The sequence below is a fragment of the Lathamus discolor genome, chromosome 2 (genome assembly GCF_037157495.1).
Source record: "Lathamus discolor isolate bLatDis1 chromosome 2, bLatDis1.hap1, whole genome shotgun sequence".
Taxonomy (NCBI): Eukaryota; Metazoa; Chordata; class Aves; order Psittaciformes; family Psittacidae; genus Lathamus; species Lathamus discolor.
In genome coordinates, this window is record NC_088885.1 from 121,433,367 (window position 1) to 121,455,110 (window position 21,744).

Here is a 21,744-nt window from a genome sequence, read left to right on the forward strand (position 1 = left end):
GAGGGGAAACATGGCTGGGACTGCTGACCCAGACTGAGCAAGGCAAAATTTCCACACTGTGACATTGTAGACTCATCCTGCTCAGCAATAACTTGCGGGGAATCTTTCCAAAGTAGTAGTTGCTTGGAGAATGGCTGGCATCAGCCTGCTGGTGGGAGGCGGTGAGTGATTGTCTGCGCATCACATTTTCTTGCTTTCTCCCCCTCGGCTTCACTCAGTAAACTATCTTTATTGCAACCTGCAAATTTTCCCAACTTTTGCCCTTCTGATTCTGTTATGGATCCTGCTGTTGGGTGAGTGAGTGAGAAACTCCATGGGGGCGCAGCAGGTGATTGGGGTTAACCTGCTGCAGTAGGTCACAGGCATGTTCAGGTGAGACTCTAAAGTGGTCTCAAGTTAAATACCAGTTTTACTGACTGCTTTGTTCTGTTGTTTATTTTTTTTCTTGCTTCTGCTGCAGGGTTACTGAATTTCAGTCTTCCTCTGCGTAGTAGCCTAAAGTCAAAGCAAGTAATTTCAGCTTAGTATAGGTAGCTGTTGTAACATGGGTATGAGGAATGGGTTCATCTGCTCTTCTGAAATTAATTTGAATCCAGAATTGGTCTGAGGTTGGCGTTATCTTAATTATTTACTTGCACCAAAATGCAAAGTGTTTGGCACTTACTTAGGAATAAATACATCTTGTGTGCCCCTGATAGCATGTGTAGCTAGCTGTACCTTTTCCAGTTTGTAGGAAAAGTGGCAATGGGGGTAAGGCTGGGAACCCTGGTTGTTGGTCTGAGCTGCAGTGTATTCTTCTTCCTGGCAGTACTGTAACTAAGAGAAACCCATTACACTCCTTCAGGCTGCAGTGGTGATTGGATTTATCTTGGGAGCCATTTTAATTGGGTTGTTTGGTTACTAAATTATATGTCTCTGGAACCACTGGAGCAAGTGCTTACTGGCAGTAATTGGTGGCTTCATGTAGCGTTGGTGTGGTTCAGCGTTACGGGCACAGGGCCTGTGGCAGTCATCCTTAAGTTCCTTGACAAGCTAGTTTGCTTTGCTATGAAATCCCTGGAGCCCAAAACAATGTAGTACTGATGCCTACTGATAATGTGACCAGTAACAAGGTTAACTTGGTATTTCACACACGCCTCCCCCCCTTATAAAACTAAGGTTACTTTAGGCAATGAGGCAGCTGCTTGAGGGCTCTGTTGTGTGAGCATGCTTTACAGCAGAAAGCAAACCTCAGATGCAGGATCTGGCATCTGTATTTAACCAAAAGAAAGTTAAGGGTATTTTCTCTCTGAGGTAATTCAAGACAGGTTTGTGTTCCTCTGGTTTAGGTCAGTAGGAGGCCCCCTCATGACAAAGGAGCACAGCTGTGCCCAGAATCTATCCAAGACATTTGCAGGCAAGTGTAGAATATGATATTTTTCTCTCTCTTTGCCTACACACAGTCATACTTAGGAAATAAATATAATAAAAGGTGAAAAAACAGGGCAGACACCAAATATTGTGCCGCATGGTTAAGACTGGTAACAGCAGGCATGCTGATATGGGTTAATCTTTTGCCACATGTGCCTTTCACCACACTCATGGATTACATAAAAAGATTCAATGCTAAACCAAGTGAGTAATACAGCTGGAACACCAGTTTGCTTTACCATCATGGCACTGTTATTTAAAATAAAACTCCAGCATAATTAAAAGTTGAGGGAATGAAAAAACATCCCTTAACTATGAAACAATTGTTCTACAGTGCTAAAGCCACATTGATGTTAGGTATCAAACCCAAGGCAGGATATCTACAACAGACTGACTGAATGTAGCCTAAAAGAATGCCTGTCTTGGACGTCTATTTAAACACTGTCTTTAAATTCCATGTCAAAGATGATTTGAGTTGAAAGAGGCTGTGAACACCAAACAAAAGCATGAAGATGCCAAAGATTATGAAGAGAAGGATAGTAATAGAAGTGATGGAAGGCAGTAGTAATTCAGCTTAAGACTAGCTTCATGCCCATTATGAGGAAAGGTTTACATGTTACACATATATGTAACTGTTCTCTGTTAGGGGATCAATTTTATGCTTGGTTTCTTTTCAGACTAATGTAAGAGGAAAAAGCAATGTGAGATATATTCTTATTCTTTTTTATGCCTTTGCAAACACACATTTGAAGACTAGTGTTGTGGTTTAAACTGATCCACACAGCTTCTCCACTCACACCCCCCCCCCCGACCCTCCCCACTCCTGGAGAGATGAGGAGGAGAATCAGGAGAACGTAACTCCCACAGGTTGAGTTAAGAACAGCCCAGTAACTAAGGTATAACACATATCACTGCTGCTACCACTAATGATAATATTGATAAGAGAAAATAACAAGAGAATATGATACCACCACCGAACCAGTTTGACCACCCCAAAGAGAGCCTTTCCTTCCGGGTAACTCCCAGTTACATCCTGGGCATGACGTGCTGTGGTATGGAATACCTCTTTGGCTAGCTCGGGTCAGGTGTCCTGTCTCTGCTTCCTCCCAGCCTCCCCTCGTCCCCAGCAGAGCATGAGACTCACAGAGTCCTTGGCCAGAATAAACATTACTTAACAACAATTAAAAACAATCGGTGTTATCAGCTCTCTGCCCAGGCGGGAAGTCAAAACACAGCTTGCACCAGTTACTAAGAAGGAGCAAAATGGCTCCTGGTAAACCCAGGACAATAGACAGTAGACTAGACCCACCACTGCTCAGAGCAACAGCTGCCTTAGCGTTCAAAATCGTATTTACCATCATATGCATCTTCACTTGGAAGAAAGGTTGACTACACAGGAGGTACATACATTGTGGCATGAGATGTGGGACTAAGCTACAAGCATCCTTAAAGACTTCTTAATGCAAATGCTGTTTCTTTGAAAGTAGTTCAGACAGCTAGCTATGATGCATTCTATGTAAATCAAACAATGACTGCAAGTGAAGAGCTCTTTAATTACAGAAAAATAGGTCTTTAATTTCATCTCAGATAGCATTTTAGACAAGCATTTGCAGTACGGTAAGTCCATGAAAAACAAATTGCATACACAACAGAAGTTAAGAGCTCTCAGTGAAGTCACTGTAACGTGGAAGGTTGTAGTTGAACAAAGCTTCCTATCTGGTTGAACTCCAGCAGCCATCATTGCACACAGTTAAGTTCCTTTAAAAGGTTTTGTTTAAAATAAGAGTTCATTTAAATATCTGGAGGGAAAGGCACTTAGTATTGCAGTTTCCAGAATATGATTTGTTTGTCTTCCCCTCCTGTAATAACACTGTTGCACTGTTCATTCATCCACATGGACATTACGGCACCTGGGGAACAAAAACCAACCAAACAAGTAAATCCAAATGCAAATAGAGGCAATACTCAAGATGATGGAACAGGTCTTTTTGAAAGAGTTTAGGATCATCTGATCATTAGTTTGGCTTACACTGGGACTACATATGCTATGAAGAATGTTAGTTGGCTTCTAGGTGGCTGCCTCTATTCACAGTAATGATCGCATGCTACGTTGCCTCAGCTGGCTTTGGGTACTTAGAGGGACAATGTCAGTTGCAGTACAGAATGAAGATGGCACACTGGCAAAAAGATTCATGGGGACAAGGAGAGAAGATTTTTCTAGAAAGTGGGATTTTTCTCTCCAACACTTGGCCTTCTCTTTTTAGAAGTATATAGAATATGCCTAGAAACCCACATCTAATCTATTCTAATGATTTCTCTAGCTACAGAATGATCTCTATACAGGTCAAGTTCCAGAGTACAGGCTTGTAACAGGGAAGTCTGAAGTAACTGTTCATCAAAGCAGCCTTAAAAACCAAACTGAATAGAACAGGTAGATAGTTTCTGTTTTACACAGCCTGGTTACTAATGTACTGAAGACTACACACATACATTTGAGAAGCCTATAAATCCCCATCCCAAACTATTTTGCTAGTTAATTTGTTGTTAGACTCTCAGTCTGGATGGACTTCAACAAAGCATACAACAGTGCAGTCTATACTACACTTAGGGCTATGAGATAGAAAACTGGTAATTTTTGTAATGTTGTATGGATTAGAAAAATCCCAGGTCATTTACCTTTGGCCACTCTTGTAAACAGTCATATTCCTGCATTGGTAATAGATTTCCTAGGAGGCCCATGAGTACCTACTTTTAGTTCTGGTGTTCCAGATAGATACCACATTGAGAACAGCTCACTGACAGTGCAGATGACTCTCAAACTTTTCAATACTAAGGGAGCTTGAAGATAGGAATCTTCCATGCAATCTGAGAATAGGAATAATTCAGGCATACCTGTATGTCCTTTGAGTCTTTCAGTAACTTTTCCTCCAAGGAGGTCCCAAATCAGTAATTCACCAGATTGACTTCCTGATAAGATGGCATTTCCATCCCATTTGAAGCACCTGCAAGCAAGTCTGGAATTAATTCACTTCAGGCTCTTGTATAATGAGAGCCAAATATTTCCAAACTGACTAAGCCAAAAAGAATTGAAAATGAGATGCCAAACTGAAGGAAACTCTACTGCCTAACACAATCTTTCTGGAAAGGTTATTCCCCAAACTATTTTAAAGAGTCATGACCCAAACTTGCTTCTCTTGACTACCCTACACCAAACCACACCTTTCCCTAGCAGAAGGATGAAACTTATTCCTGTATTAGAAGGGGACCCAGTCAGCTGTACATGTTTATGGTACCCAAGGGCTCTCATGAACCACCATTTTCACTTGTGTCACTTCATATTCCTGAAACATTCATGCAAAGGGGACTTTCAGGGAAATAAGTGAAGAAAAAAAGATTTATATACACATTCATATACATTTATAGCTACATATGCACACACAAAAGGAACCAAGAAGTGTGCCCATGTATGGCTGCTATGTTTTTACTTAAGTAACTGAATAAGGATTCCATCTGTTTACCTGATAAACCGTAAAGAACTGGTTTGTGAAAAAAAGTGATCCCTTTTCTTACAATAGTTAAACATTTCTTAGATTATTGAAACAAAAAGGAAGCATTGCAAAAGATAAATATTTTAAAAAGTTCATTGACAGATGAAACAAGCAAGAGAACTGTCTCTGTTAGAGATCTGGAAGCTGCAAACAGCTACAGTGCCCATTATCTTTCATGGATATGAAAGTTGTTGTTAAGAAAAAACATGAGTTATTTACTTAGATACTTGACTGGTTTTGTCCCAGGTTGGAAAGCTTGATCTTAATGCACACGACATGCTAGAATGTCAGCCTTCACGCTTTACAAAGCAATTCAGTAAAACAAAGTTGCCGGTATTACTGCCCTTTCTATTCTGCTATCACCAACCATCAAACATCTCCAGAGCTGGCCATGCAGCTTCACAATCTGTATGTTGTCAGAATTACCTCTGTGGCTCCTCAGTGCTTACAGAAGATATAACCATTCCAGTCTGTACATCTATTACTTTAAAACAACAGTCCTCTCCTGTGCTTAGTAGATGTCTGCTGTCTGTAAAAAGCAAACAAAAGAAACAACAATAAAATAGCACATTTAGACATTCAGTCCTAGTTACCAAAGCAGTCTGTGATAGAGCATGTTGGAGGAGGCATTGCCTGACCTATGTATTTATAGAGACTTAATTTTTAATATGTTACCTAAACAAGCAATGATAAAGTTGGTTTAAGTGTTGAGACCACTGATTTACAACCTGATATGGCCTGGTTTACAATTAATAAATTCTTTATAATGGAGATGAGTGGCAATCCAAAACATCTCACTATCCCCCTTTTAGCAATTCCAACAAGGGTGTATTACATGATATGAGGAACAAAATTCCCTTTGACATTCCCAATGGTGCATATTAAAAATTGAAAATCAACATACCAGGACTAAAAGCAGCATCAAACACGGTTCCAGAATGACACGGTAACTGGTGCAATGCTGTTGCTGTAGTAACATCCCAAACACTAATGGTACCTTCTTTGGTTCCAGACACTAGTATAGTATTTGCAGCATTAAGGTTGATTGTATTTACCTAAGAAGTTAAAACATCCCATGATTTTCTATTCTTTCAGATGAGCCATCTTGATACAGGTTTTAAACACACATAAAGCCAGCTCATTATCTGTAAGATGGTACTTTATTTACAAAAAGCTTTTACATTTAATTCTGCAACATCCTTAATTATTACAAATCCTGCCTGTGAAAAGTAGAAGATGGGTCTCTTTGATATTATTTTAAAATGCTTTTTCTTTGCAGAATCATAAATAGAAATTACCATTTTTGACTGTTTCTAGTTCCCATGCCTTCCCCATCTAAATGCAAGAATTTGCCCTTAAGGGTGAAATTCTTCTTTACTTTTAAAATACATTCCAGCTGTCAGTTGTTTCCAGTTCTCTTGGGTACAGTTCTTAATGTTATCAGAACTGGTTTAGTATTTGCCTATTATGTGACCTGTTAAAAAAACTAAACATTAATAAGGTTTAAAACACAGTATATTCTAAATATACTACTAGAATGACATTAGAGACTATAAATAAGTTAGCAGTTACACATTTATGATTCACTTCACACAATGTGTTTAATATAGTTACAGTGAAATCCACTAATATATTTTAGAGCATGGTAAAGAACTTGGAGGAATTCTTTTTCATTTGCTTGCTTTTGGCAAATCTACATTAAGAAGAAGCTGCAACAATGCAAATACCTGAAAAACATGGGTGTTTCTGAAAACAAGCAGCAGACAAAAAGTCCCCAGTCCTCCCTTTCCTCACCTGGAACTTAGTGCTTAGAAGCTAAGCAAGACAAAAAGTCCCCAGGAGTAGACCTTAACCAGGGAAGCAGGGGACACTGATGCAGGATGCATCAGACAAAAAAATCCACAAAAACCAAACTAGCCCCCTCCCCTACACACACACTTCCAACACCACCACACCCCGAGCCCCCAGCCCAATCCTTGTGCTTTAGTACTAGATCTTGACTTCGATTTTAATGAGCAATTAATTTTCATATTCTGAGATACCATATCTCTATCCACATACTTACACTAACTTCATGTTCTAGCTCTGCCAGCAGTTCAAAGTGGTGTTTTTTACTGCTTAATGTCTCTCCCGGAGCACAGTGCCACACCTACAACACAGATACTTGTTTGCTCAAGGAAGCGTTAGTATAACCCTGGATGAGTTTGTTTCTTCTGGACTGAATTCTCACATTACAAGGAGGGCTGCTTGTGTGAACTCTGGACCTTGCCTGCGTGGCAGAATGCAGCAACAGCAAATGGCACCTGAACTCATTTACTCTAAGCAGAGCCACATACTGAACAGGACTATGCTGATTCCAGATAGCTTACAGAAACCTGCTTAAATACAGGTACATCACTGCACTTAATGTATACTTACCAAAAAGCCATATACATCCTTTCCTGGCTCTAATTTCCAAATTACCTTTCCACCTAACTGTAGGCATGCTCTTTAGATTACCAAATTCCTGGTTCACTTAGATGATGAACATAAACTACACAACTGAAACATTTCAGAAGCCTATTCTACTCAGCAAACAAAATCACCAGTCAAGGTCACAGAACACTCCAGCTTCTCTAACAAATACAGTTTGCCTCCAAAACCCCTACATTTAGAGTAAGTTAGAAGAAATTAAACTTAAAGTAACACTTCATCTTTGAAACAGTTATAAACCTAAATGAAACAGATATAAACCTAAATGAAGAAAATAGATATTCTAGAAACAAGCTTACTGTGACAGTAAGTTGTTATTCCAGCACAACAGGTACATCCACTCCAAAGCATTTGGCTGGCTGAATATTATAAAGCACTAGAGATAAATAGTTATGGAAGTACAACAAACCCATATACAAACCTTCACAGTGGAATCCCAAGACGCAGAATACAGGCGCCCATCTCGCCAACAGATCTTACTAACTGCATCATCATGTCCCATTAAGATGTCTTGTTGCCTTCCAAATGCAATTGAATAAAAATATCTAGCAGGAGAAGGTTATAAAAGCATTATGTCTTCAGAAAACTTAAGGGTTTTTTTTCCTAAATAGATGAAAGTAACTTTGCTTCTACGGTTTCTAACAAATCTACTGAAAATCAAGTAGAAATACAGACATTGCATCTTAACAATGAATTTTTGTATCATTATCTAAAATCATAAGCATAACAACCAAGGCACTCAGTGTAATTCAATAAAGTCAGTAAGTAGTAAATACACACATATGATTGTCCCATGAAGAACTTATGACAGTGGTATCTCCTGGTAAGATTAGACAAGATGACAAAGCCTGTAAGAAAGAGAAAACAAAGTAGTGTTCAATCTCTTACCCCAATGCTTCTGGAGAACACGAAGCATCTTTATCTTCTATACACACAACATACAGGTGTTTTATGAACACAAGAAAGCCCACCTTTATAGGCTGGACACTGAACAGCATAAATATTTAACCCCTGGTATATGTACAGGAGGCACTGAAGTTCAGAAATACAGACAGAACTGATGGAGCTCCTATTTCAAAATGCTGGTATCTCAGGGACATGGTAATTCCTCACTCAGGAGAAAATGGGTCAGCTCTTAAGCTTGTAAGGTACTATCAATTCTAGATGCAATCATCTAACAGAAACTAAAAATGAAGGTTTCCTTTGATGTTTGTTCTCCATGACAGCTACTTATCAGCTCAGCTCCTTCAAACAACAAGCGTAACTATCTAAGTCCTGCATTTCTCAACAAGAACGTTCCTTACAGACAGATGCTCAGTTACATTACCATCAACGGAAGCAGCAAGGGAAAAAAAAAAATAGTAAAATCAGCCCAGCGCTTCTACTAGTATCATTACTGGTCATGTTTTACATCTGTTTTAAAAAGCCAGTAAGATGCTGGATTGTAAAAAGACTACTCCTTCTGGCATTGCTGCAACAGATCAGCACTAAGACTACAGAGAAGAGAATAAAGAAAGAAAAGGTATACAAGGCCTCCTCATGAAAATATGACTTGGCTTAGGAGTCAAGAGCTCCCTTTTTACAGTGCCGAGAAGCAACATATCCTACTTTTGCTTTGACTAAAGCATTAGGAATTGCTGTATCTAGCTTCACCACCCAGTGTGTGCCATGGCAGGCCACAGGGTCTTGATTCTGCACTTTACCTAGGGACCTGTTAGAAGCCATAGCATGCTCTATGTAGGCAACTCCTTTACCTTTTTTGTTCCTCCCCCCACCCCCCCAGAGATGAAGGTACAGAGAAGGTTGTTATATCTTAGTATCTTGCCTCAATAAATGATTGTGAATGTGACAGTTGGGAGTGAATCCCTATGACCCAGGTCTGCCCACAGTGCTCAAGCACAGAAAATCAAACACAGAATCTCTTTCCAAGGTCTGTTTTAGAAGCAGATTAAAAAAAGTAGTTCAGAGCATGCAGAGATCACTGCTTATTGAGGAAAGATGGCTCAAATTCACCCAGCAGAGATTCCACTCTGTGTGGTTGGTTTTCCTCTGCTAGCTGACTCACAGCCTTCAAACATTTGGAAGCAGCAAGGCAATGCTGGATGTGAGCACACGGATAGAATTTAAGCTTTGTGATTCTGATCCCAATAGCAGTTCAAGGCTGTTCAGAAAGACTCCTCTGCTCATGCCAGACTATTTGTCTACTGCAAGCCCTTTCCTGGATAGCAGGGCAACTCAGAACAGAGCTAGCACAGAATTGCAACCTTCTAATGCTCCCATGTTTCAAGAACGCACTCTGTCTCCCTGGAGGCCTGACAGAGTCTCAATTCACTCTGCTAAATTATTCACACACCATACAATTGAGTAGGCAGGGGAAGAAAAGAGGCACTGATGTGTACTAAGAGCCATTTCTCTGAGTAGCTTTCAGAAGATTCCCGATGATCTTGTTTTTATTTTGACAGCAGCTTACCATGTTTGAAAAGGACACGCTTCTCTGGATTTTTTTTGATTCCTTAGAAAACATCTTCAAAGTTGAATCTGGAGATAATGGACAAAATAGAAGATAAAAAGACTTTCATATTATAAAAGATAGTAATTTTGGTCCTATTTGAATATTCAAATATCTTACTATGAAAAGTATGCATAGGTTTCTCATAGTCTTAAACTCTTTATAAAGCTTGTGACCAGAGCCTGGAACTATCCTGTTCTACACCAGCTATAGACAGACTCCCCCATGCCCATCAAACTGTAAGAAAACTCCTATCTAAAAGGAGAAATTACCACCTTCCCAAGCCTAAATATAAATGATATTGAAATCTTTGAGTCAAAGAGATCTAAAACTTAACAAGTTCATGTACTTAAACTATTATGGGAAAAATACCTTTAACTTAGTTTTTATAATAGGAGAGTTTCAAAGTGACAACGCAAAAGCCAAACAGAACTAGCCTTTGCATGTGAATACCCTAAAACAGTAAGAAGGAATTGAATATGTGTTCTGGGTTCACGACAATATGAAATGAAAACAAAGATCATGCATTTGGCAGAAGATTAGGGCTGCTCTTTTCATGACTGTAAAAACCCCAGTGATTCCATAAATATTGCATTTGACATTGTCTTTGCTGTCAGTGAAGATATTAATGGGATTCAATCTTAACTACATTGCAGAGTTTCATGCTATTTCGTTCACAAAACATCAACCTGCATTTACACTGCAGGGTCTAGTAAATACCTTTGCAATAATACTTACCCTGGGATGTAGTGAAAACAGAAGACCCATTGCAAGTGACTGCTATTCCAGTAACTGCCCTGTTGAATACAAGGAAGCTTATAGGTGATTTCATAGGTTTTAAAACTTAACTGTAAATTGACAACGGCTTAAATTTGTTATTTGATCTCTGCAAGGCCTAAGACATTCAAGAAGTGTAAAAGCACTACAGTGGTGTTTCCTATAACTAGAGACCAAAACATATCTTGGTATGAAAAGTGAAACATCACTACAAGTTCCCCATACTGTTCTGCAAGAACTTCATCCTCATTAGAAAGGACATGCCCAACAAGAGGACAAATAGTTTCACACTGAGTCTTTCCAATTTGAGATTAGCTACAGAAAGCATCAGGAACCTGCCTACAAGCAGATGCTGAATGCCTCAAGTGCCAGGAATCAGAACTTGCAAGTTTTCTCCTCAACTTTGACAGTGGCAAAATCACTGTAGTCTACAAAATTAGACATATAGCTTATATCAAGGAGTTAGTTGTTAGGAAGCACAGAGACTCTGCACAGCCAAAATTCTGTTATGCAGATGTACTTCCTAGTTTTTCTCATCAATCTTAAAACCCAACAAAATCCACAAAACAAACAAACAAACAAGCCCCCACCAAGCAAACAGAGGATTGGAAACTTAAATTCAGTGTGTTTTCAGGTTCTGGATTTCCCTAACCCTAACAAACTGGTACCAGAGGCCCTTTCTCACTACAAATATTGCCTTGTTTTCTGTGCAAGAGAATGTTTCCTTTCTATATTGTTTACAGACACCAAGAAAGTAGTTGCACTCAAAGCAGTAAGAAATCCTCCAACTAGTTCAGCCACCAGGACAAGTGATGGGGCCAAAGGAAAATCTTCTTTAAAATACAGCTGTTGTTCATTGTTAGGTATTTTCAAAGTTCATCTGAAGTGCCCCTGCTGACTCAAGACTCCCAAGGAAACCATCACAACAGTAGTTTGATACCTGGATTAACTGAAAGCCTATAGCTGGAGACTTTGCAAACTGCTCATACAGCAGCAGCTCAAGGTGTACGGTACTTGAATCTAAGTTGTTTATCCTTAAAAAAAATCAAATGGAATGAGTAAGTTAGGTCCTCCTGGGGTTATAAATATATAAATGGAGGCCGGGTGGTTGAAACTAGATGATCTGAAGGTCCTTTCCAACTCTAACCATTCTATGATTCAATTAAATTTATCTGGCTGCTGCTATCACAGTTTTAGAGAAGGGTAATCAATACCTGCTTCAGCTACTAAAATGATATGGAACTTAGCTCTAGATCTGTACAAGGGACAACAACAACAAACACAAGCTGACAAACACCTTTTCTGGATTGATAACCCAACATATACTCGGAATCATCTTGTATAATCAAATCAATGAGCTGTCTCACAAAGAATTGTATTTACCTTAAGCCCTAACCCATCATTCAGATTGACATGCAGATACTTCCCCCACCCCAAAATTAAATGGAACAATTTTGACTGTGAAAAGAATAGTACCTACTCTTTGTGAATTTTATATTGCTCATCTAATTTTAGTTTGGCAATGTTGTTCCAAGCAAGTGTTATACTTTCTTCTGTCAAATCTTCAAATGATTCTTCATTTGGAGAAACTGTAATACAATGCCACAATAAAGCTCCATCACAAATAGAAAAAGACTGATTTCAAATAATTAGGTAGCTGAAGTTGCAGACAAAGACAAAAGCACAGAAATCATGGAGAGATACAGGAATAAGAATTTTTAGCTAAAGCAGAGAGTGACAAGTTCACCAACTTTTTGTCAGATCTCTTCCTGAATGCATAGGCTTACACAGTCAAATACATGGTTTTGGTTTTGTTTTGTTTTGCTTTTTTTTCCAAGACAGAGCTTTTAAACTAGAGACTTGAGGGAATACATTTCCAAAATAGAAATAAACCCAACCCAACCAACCAGCCCTAAAACCAAACAAAAAAACTCCCACCAAACAAAAATACCAAACCAAAAAACCCATAGGCTTTTCTGCAGAGATGTTTTGGTGTTCTATTGTCAAGAGCTTTTAAAATGGAAAAATACCAGGATACCCATCTACTGCGACAGTACAGCAGGTTCTTTTTTATTATTCTATTGCATTCTATTAGGAGTGTCATAACCTCATTTTGCTGCACTGTGGGGATAAAAAAAATGCAACAAAATTGAGGCAATCAGATCTCACTCACTATAAAAAAGCCAAACCCAACAGGAACCATTGAACTGTGAATTAATGACTTGGGCAGCATACCACCATATCTGTTTAACACACATGAACATTATTATTACCATACACAACTTTCAAAACCACTCTTGCCATTTTCATGCTACAGGTTGCCACTCTTAAGTACTATTCATCTTCACTTCTCTGCTTAAAAATGAAAGCCATCAAATAGTAAGTGAATTCAAGACAACCAAGAAAAACCTTTCTATGCGCTACCTGGGCTGAAGACCCAACTCTATTTGTAGTTAGACCACTGTATTTATAAAGAGGACCGAAGCATCTATGTTTCAGAGAAATGGTGTAAGTAAGTTCTGCATTGAACAAAAGCCTGTGATAGCATTCCATGTCCTTTTCTTGAATAAAATGCCCTGGTTTCAGCGTAGCTGAAAGTTATTCAATCAATTCAATTCTTTACAATTTTTATTTAAGTCATAGAAAAGGAACAAAATTTAGGTGCTTAATATAAGTTCTTAGGGTTTATTTAGACCAAGCCAATCGATCACCCTAAGACACCCCTGTTCAAAACCTGAGCAAATCTTTACATCATTTGGAATGCCTGCAGATATGGTCATTGAAGCTGTTGTCATATTAGCTTGATTTTAAAATGTCAGAAAAAAAACCAGGGATGACAGCCCTCCCACGGCTTCAAAAGCAGAGGTTGAACAGTCCCACAGGAGATCACAGGGACAGAAAGCAAAAGGCAGGACAATGCCTTTATTTCCAAATATGAAATTGGTCTTGCCAGTTTAACAATTAGTTCATGGATTTATTTTGAGCTGGCTTACTGGGAAAGTGTCCAAGAGTTGTATAACAAGATCCTGTGGGAGAAAGACACAGAACTTGTCAAAATTACAAATCCATTACACTGCCAGTTTATCTGTAGACATTTACCTGGAGACTCAGTTATGGAAACATTGTGACTCGATGTTCGAGATAAGCTTTTCGACTTTGGCATTATCCTTCGAGGATGAGGAATTGTAAACAACTGTTTCGGTGTCTGTCCAAACTCCAAGATTTGTGTCAGCAGAGCTACTTTTTCGTTGGGGTCCATAATACTTTCCAAAAACAAGATACTTAATTAAGCCAAATAGGCAAGTACTTTTTCTTCCTTTCCTCCCCTGAAAGCATGGGCCTGCCTGTGCAGTTACTACAGCAGCACAGGCCATCGCAGTTCTTACAAAACTGATTTACCACAAATGCGAAGAACAGTCAGAATACAGCTTCATAATTTTGCTAATGTATGATGACAACATGCTCATCCACTAAAAATATAAAGCAATTTTACAAAAGCCAGAGTGAAGAAATTTTCAAGTAACAATCTTTCAACACAGGATAAAACCAAGAACCCAATCCTGGTTCTCTGCATATCTGGGAGTATGAAATGGAAGAGCTACACCATTCACATACAAAGCATTTTTACAGCCACCAGACAATCTGGAGGGATACTGAGAAATTCAGTTAACTGCTTTAACAAAACCATTCAGATTCTTTTTAATTACCTGTTTAAATCCACTCCTCCTTCATAAGTTAATGGGTGAAACACTGGGGGAAAAAAGAAAAAGTTTATTTGTACTATGTAGATAAACAAAGACATTTTCTTGTATACATACTATAAAAAAAAAGCTGTATGTTTTACTCAAGTTGGTTATATTTAAGCAACTATGTTATTTCAGCAGGCTATAGGATCTGAGATCTTGTGCTTTAATCCTGGGTTTCTTACCTGAAGAAAGTTTAGGATTTCTAAGAGACTCAGAGTTTCAGAATAAGTCAGTCCTTTCAAAAAGGAAGAATTGCTTACTTAGGCTTCATTAAATACCCTCCACCCAATAAAGAAAAAAAAAAAGCAGTTGCATTAACTGGATATTCTCAAGTGTCCTCAATTTGTTATGCTAATAAAAATCCATATTGCAGCAGCAGCAGCACATTGTGCATAAAATGGGCTCTCGTTTGGGAAGGAAAAATATAGGTGCCATAATTTAAATGCTCATTTACTATATTCAAAGCCTCTGGCACATTGTAATTGACACTTATGGTCACAGCATGAGTGGATGCCAAACCCTGCAAGCCTGAAATACCACGATTTAAGAACATGTCAGGAAGCATATTAAAAATTCCTCAACAAACCAAACCCAAGAAAACAAACAAACAAAAAACCCACCACGAAAGAAATCACATTATCTTACCCAGGAAGTAGAAAGCATTAACAACTGCCATGAAGAGTTGCCTATTCCTTCTCTCCCCACTGCTGTAGGAAAGTTCTCTGTTCAAACTTGCCGTATCTTCAAAAGTGCAAGCTACCTCAACATTGTCTGTTACTTCCAATCCATCAAAAACATCAAGGCTTCTGGAATAAATACCCTAAAAATCTGACTAATCTTCCTTAACCTTTTCCTTATTGGGTGGTAACACACACAGTTGAATATCAGACTTCTGAATAACTTAATCGTTGTTATTACTGTTAGGTCTAGATAAATTAACACATCCACGTAGCAATCACCCCTTTTGTAAGCATTTACAATGATTACATACATGCCCAGAATAAGATTGCAAGCAGTAAAGCTTTCAACATGTACAGTAAGAAGTATGTATACTACTGCAGTTGTATATATGTACACAAGGACAAACTTAGTCACCTATATGATTTTTTTTTTTTACATTCTTGTTCCTAAAGAGCTTTGGCCCATTGGCCCCTTCTTTCACTTGCCAATTCTCTCTCAGAGGGAGAGGAAAAAATTGCACTGAAATTCTCATACTGCAATTACAGTACAGGAAAGTTAAATACGTCTTCGTGTAGACACCCTATAGACTCCCATTTTTAATTAGGAAACAGCAATTCCACATTACATTGCCACACCATGCAGTGCGAGCAAATAACAGCAATGCTGCAGACCCTTCTTACCTACCATAGAATAGAAGAGTTAGGGTTGAAAACGACCTTAAGATCATCTAGTTCCAACCCCCCCTGCCATGGGGGTTGCATGCCATCATCTTAAGTACATCTTCAAAGATGCAAATCTCCATGAAAGCAATAGATTTTACTAGATAAGACATTATTTCAGTAACGAACAACTGCATTTCCTTTAAGGATCAAACATTCAAAGGATAGTTGTGAATGCTCAATACAAATCAGACACTAGAAATGCTGTTATTTACCATTCCTACCTAATTAAAGTATCTTTATTTTTTTCTATAAAGTATATATTTACCATTGTGAGCTGCAACTGCTTCAGTTCCTTTCTGCTTGTAGCCAAATATTATGTCAATCCATTCATGAAGATGTTCTGATACATACTGACTTTCTAAAGCCTCTCGACTTTTCTGAAGAAAGTCATCAGGACCTGGCAAGAGAAACAGTTAATTAAAGGATAAGACATATCACCCAGTATTGGTATCCATCCCTGCTCCTCTTCGTTCTTGAGAAAGCAAGCAACCAAAAAAACCCCAACACCCCCCACCAAACCTCAAATTTGCTTTAAAAATTAAACACAACTATTAATTATGTCAATGTTTTGAAGGAAAAATTCCTTCAGAAGAAAATAGAACAGGCATTTTTGAGAGAAGAACTGACATCCCAGGGATCCAGATCATCTTGAATTAATATTCAAACTTCTTGTATTATGAATTATTACCTGACGCCCAAGGGGGAAGCTCTACATCATCAACCATCTTTCCACCCTGCCTTTTTCCCAAGTCCAGCTTCAAACTGTTTACTAGAAAACCAGAATCATTTTCATAAAATTCTGGAATCAACTGAAAAAAGAAAAAAAATAAAAGGAAGTTTTGAGATTAGCTGGCACTTCATCACTTTAGTAGAATACTAAAAAAACCCTAAATACTTAAATAAAATAACTTAATAATTTAATAACTTAATAAAATAACTAAGAAATAAAAACTAAAAGTTACCAAGGTTTATATGCCAACCCCTAAAGTTGGGTAGTAATTTTTCCAGGCTTTATCCTCTGTCAGTAAAGCAGGACTGGAAGCTTTCTCCCATTATCCTTCCAACTACTTTTAGGCTTCTTCACTAACCACAAGGTGATTTTCTGAGCTAAATTCAGAGTGGCATAAATATTTTTAACATGTCATATGTGATACATGAATCCATAATATTTAAGAGTATCTTCGGAACTCTCATTGCATAGCCATCAGTTGAGAGGCAAGGCAAAAAAATAGAAAACGAGAATGACAAAAGTTTCAGAGGTTAAGCCAATAATTTAAAGACGACAATAGCTAACCATTAACTATAGACTTTTTTTTTTAAGAATCACTATATTAAACTCCTTTATCAAACAAACATTATTTAACAGCACCCACTATCTGACAGTTAATCATTCTCAACATATTATACAAGCTATAGTCGCTATAAGGCTCAAACCCCAAAAACTTCTATAGTTTAACCTTTCCAGATGTACTGTTGTAATACAGCCAAATCCTTACAGGATTCCAGCAGACAATGCATAAAATTGCATCTTTTCAGCCTTAATCCACTCTGGTAATTCTCATTTATTCCAGTAACATTCACAATGACAGTTCTGTTAAATTAAAAGCCAGAAAGCAGACACAGACAAGCAATTATGGAATTAAATAGAAGGAAGAAGTTAAAAATGTTAAAGGATTCGGAAAATGCAGTCAACTGCCTTACCACACACCACACCTAAAACCCACAAACAACAAAACAAAAAAATCCAACCAAACATACCTCACCCCCAACCCAAAACTCTCAAATCAACAGGAGACCGCTAGCTAAGAACAGAAAGCTTAGCAGAGATTATCAAGAAGGACTAGAACAATTTTCCAGTCAATTACCTCTTTGAAGTCTGTTGCACCATCCAAACAGTTTTTCCAGGTCTCTGCAAGGCTACATAACACATAACAATCACATATTTGTTAAAAACCCCCATAGTTTTTAAAGCTTTGCACTCCCTTGATGCGTATTTGAAAACAAACCCTAGCTCCTTATAGACAAAATGTAAACAAACCTATTGAACGTTCTGTCAGCATGATCAAACTTTCCATTCTGCAGACAGAGCATATGTTCTGGAGCTAAGGAGAAAGAAAAAGCTATCAGCTTGCTCCAAACCTTGTCCACTTTGGAGGTAACTGCTCAGAGAGAATGTAAAAACTGTCTTACCAACTCTAACGAGATAAAACAAAACATATCCTGGGGATGAATAATGGCTCCCATACATGAACTTAGGCTCTGGCATTTCCTGATAACGTGTCTGCAACATACGGAGAAAAAGAGAGGTTTGTTTAAAATCGGCACTCCTGCTTTCCTTCAATATTGAAGATAAACACACTTTTTTTAAAGACAGAGATTAGGACCACCCTCTTTTTCTTCTTTAAACAATGAAACAAACTATGTTCTAAGAAACATGCAGCTGTAATCAGATCAGTAAATCTAGAAGGCAAAAAATTCTTTACAACTTTGAATCCAGAATTACCAGGTTCTAATCTTTTTTCCTCTCTCATATGTAACTGCAATGACTCAACTTCAAAGGAGTGCAAACAACTGCTTCCTTTTTATCTTTCAAATGAAGTGTAATGAGAGTACAGAAGAACGTACTGACTTAATTCAACCTGGAAGATTCCCTCCTATCTGAACCTCCTATGTGTTATTCCCAAAACCTATCATAATCTAAATAAAATTACTTTTACTGCAGTAAGCATGAGGCAGCTAATAGCTTGAGGAAACAGTCGTATCTTAGAAAGAAAACATTGTTTACCATTACTGAAAACATAATATTGATCATGTTCTTTCCTTCTACAATCTTAGGAAGCCCTATTATTTTGAAACATTCAATCCTTTTTGTCAATATAATGCAGTTAGTCTAGCAACATTTTTTTCTAATGCTTCACTAAGAACTAATAAAGGTTCCAAAACATTAAATATATTCACGTTTTTTAACTGATTGTGGAATAATTACTAAATATAAATTACTAAATAATTACCTTACATTCTGTAAACGATTTTGGAATAATTAACTTGCGGTAAGAGACAATTTCACACAAAGAATAAAAAGCCAAGAAACTGAGGACCTTCTAATTCTGTAACTATCTGTTTAACTATTTATGAAAAGAAAGCCTGCCTACTTTTAGAAGTGGGAAAAGACTGTGCATTATTATCTGCATGTGAAAATTTCAGGTTGGTGCTCTGATCATCATGGATCCAGATTTCCTCCATTTGAAATATTCTCCCTCAAATTCAGCATTTTTCGTAATTCAGCATTTTTCGTAAATGGAAGTACTTAAGATTTCTGTTACTTTGTCTTGTTTAATTCAAATACATATTTTACATTACACATTTAAATCTGATAGTCTTGAGGTTTTATTTTTCCTTGGGAGCGCTGGTCAATGAGAAACTGAACAAGAGCCAGCTTCAGCATGTGCTTGCAGCCCAGAAACCAACCGTGTGCTGGGCTGCATTAAAAGGAGCATTACCAGCAGGTCGAAGGAGGTGATCCTGCCCCTCTACTGTGCTCTCCTGAGACCCCACTTGGAGTATTGTGTGCAGTTCTGGTGCCCTCAACATAAGGACATGGAACTGTTGGAGCAGGCAGGGGGGTCGGAACTAGATGATCTTAAGGTCCTTTCCAACCCTAACTATTCTATGCTTCGATATGTTTGCAGCATCTCAGTACCTGCCATACAAATGCAAACACGTTAATTAAACGGATTTTGGAATTTTATTTTAAAAGTGAGGTAAAAGCATTTAAAAGCATACATGTATGAAACAGCAGGAAGAGAGAGAAAACAGATTAAAATAATTTTAAATTAATACTGATAAAATCAACACTGATGAAACTAAGCTGAAAAATAAATGTGGTATGGTTATAAATAAGTTTGCTCAGATAAGGTTGATAGTTACTGTTAGATATCTATATAATTCCCTTGCCTGATAAAGGTCCTTTTATTAACAACATGTATAAGGCAAAAAAAGTGCAGCACATAAAAGCCAAGATATACATACCAATAGTCTATCCAGCCTTTCCTTATTTAGGGCACCAATTGGCTTACTAAGGTCACGGAATGTTTCAGGTTTTGTCAGATCTAAAAAAAACCAGTTAGACTCTACGTATTCTACTAGACAGGAATATAATCAATATTTCAAACAAAATAAAAAAAAAACACAAACCAAACCAAAACCAAAAACCAATACAAAACCTCTCCAATAATTTTCTCTGCTTCATTACTGCAAAAGAATCATCTTACTGTAAATGGCTATTCATTTCTTCTTACAGGTAAATATAGTCTCATACCTCTTGCTTAAGAACAAGTAGCTACGTGTACGTGGCAGCTATTGCAACTAGCATCACCTAGTCAATACAGGTCCCACTAGCTGAGGCACAAAAACAGCTGTCATTGCCTTCTTCGTACTTGTTCACTATTCTGTCAGGTTACAGTTAAACCCCACCAAATTATGAGATTGAAGTGTTTGAGTGGGTGCTAATGAATAGCATGAGATTCCCCTACTCTACTCCATGTATAGGGACACAGTTCTCAAAAGGGCAAGCTTCCAACACAAATTGCGCTAAGACCCTTAATCAAGGAGCTAATTTAGTCACAAGCCATGTTAGCCTCTTCCTTTCAACTTATAATGCTAAGAATTGTAAAAGAACACCTTGGATTCAATGCATCCAACTTGTTCCACAAAAAGCCATTTTACTGCACAACATCCAAGATCACTAATGCCATGTTCATTCTGATATAACATGAACTTTATGTACTGTAAACACCCTCCTCCCCGAAACATTTCAGGTTGGAGAGAATACACTAACATGCCTTTTTGTATACACATACCTAATACTGTACTAGAGTAGTCTGCTATTATCCAGGGAAATACAGGATACTGAGAGAGATCATTGCAGCTTCTATCAGCCAGATTATTGAGATGAAGAAGATACTGGTAATTTGATATATGTCCTCGCTGCCATTGCAACATATAACTTTCAGCTGTATGCTCTGTAATGTGATTTTCTAAAACAAAAGAAAACATTAAGAGTTTTGAGGTTTGGAGTTCCATCCCCAAATGATACCATAATTAGTATTATGCAATATAAAATAATTAAGGTCAGAGGTGCTTAAAGGAACAAGTCAGAATTAAATGGTAACTTCATGTTTCAAAAACTACCATACTTTATACATTTTTTTTTAAGATTTATTCAAACAGAACTAAGCTACATCATCACCATCTTCACCTGCAGCTTGAAATTTTACAACTGAAAGTTATCCAGAAAATGAAGTTTGAAGCAGGGTAACAGTATGCAGTTAATTCAGAAACAGAAAAAATCATTTCAGAATCTCTTTCCTTTTAAAGGGAAAATCTAAAAGACTAAAATGATTCTCAGAGGAAGCAATCATTTCTTTGTGGACTTCCCACTTTGCTTTGTGAAGTGGGGAAAATGTCAACAGATATTTACGTAAATTCAATAAAACAGAACTGGAGTTCTGGTACAACAACAAAATAGTACAAAATTTAGACACTGTCAATACTGGTAGTAAACATGAGTTGCAATGTTTAGTTGTAGTCAGACTGCTTTTTCTCCTTGTTTTTCTAGGAACCATGCAAGCCTCTTAGCTTCTGTTCATGATCTGCAAAAGATATGCACCAGTTTCTTGGAATTAATACATACAAGATGTAATAAAAATGAGAAATTAACTTGTTCAGAATGGTAATTTTCATCAACCACTTCTAAGACTGAGGGAAGTTCAGGTATTTATGTGTGCACCGGGAATCCTGCCATTACAAGAACTTTCTTAACAGGATTTTTACTTGGACTTTAGCAGGTACCAGGGGTATCCATCCAAAAGGCAGTCTGT

General features: G+C 37.8%; 1 protein-coding gene across 1 annotated transcript in view; it reads right to left on the minus strand.

Annotated features, from left to right (window-relative positions):
- Positions 1-2,959: 2,959 nt before the first annotated feature.
- NSMAF (neutral sphingomyelinase activation associated factor) overlaps positions 2,960-21,744 on the minus strand; it is a 39,956-nt gene continuing 21,171 nt past the window's right edge. Inside the window, exons 13-31 of the mRNA XM_065668328.1 lie at positions 20,725-20,901; positions 19,895-19,974; positions 18,056-18,146; positions 17,904-17,967; positions 17,731-17,782; positions 16,554-16,674; positions 16,131-16,262; positions 14,424-14,466; positions 13,816-13,979; positions 12,197-12,305; positions 10,678-10,736; positions 9,901-9,968; positions 8,211-8,278; positions 7,852-7,975; positions 7,024-7,107; positions 5,863-6,013; positions 5,385-5,487; positions 4,303-4,412; positions 2,960-3,320 (exon numbers count right to left, since the gene is read on the minus strand). Of these exons, the coding sequence (XP_065524400.1) occupies positions 3,226-3,320; positions 4,303-4,412; positions 5,385-5,487; positions 5,863-6,013; positions 7,024-7,107; positions 7,852-7,975; positions 8,211-8,278; positions 9,901-9,968; positions 10,678-10,736; positions 12,197-12,305; positions 13,816-13,979; positions 14,424-14,466; positions 16,131-16,262; positions 16,554-16,674; positions 17,731-17,782; positions 17,904-17,967; positions 18,056-18,146; positions 19,895-19,974; positions 20,725-20,901 (1,895 nt within the window). The 3' untranslated portion in view covers positions 2,960-3,225. The remainder of the gene's footprint in view (positions 3,321-4,302; positions 4,413-5,384; positions 5,488-5,862; positions 6,014-7,023; positions 7,108-7,851; positions 7,976-8,210; positions 8,279-9,900; positions 9,969-10,677; positions 10,737-12,196; positions 12,306-13,815; positions 13,980-14,423; positions 14,467-16,130; positions 16,263-16,553; positions 16,675-17,730; positions 17,783-17,903; positions 17,968-18,055; positions 18,147-19,894; positions 19,975-20,724; positions 20,902-21,744) is intronic.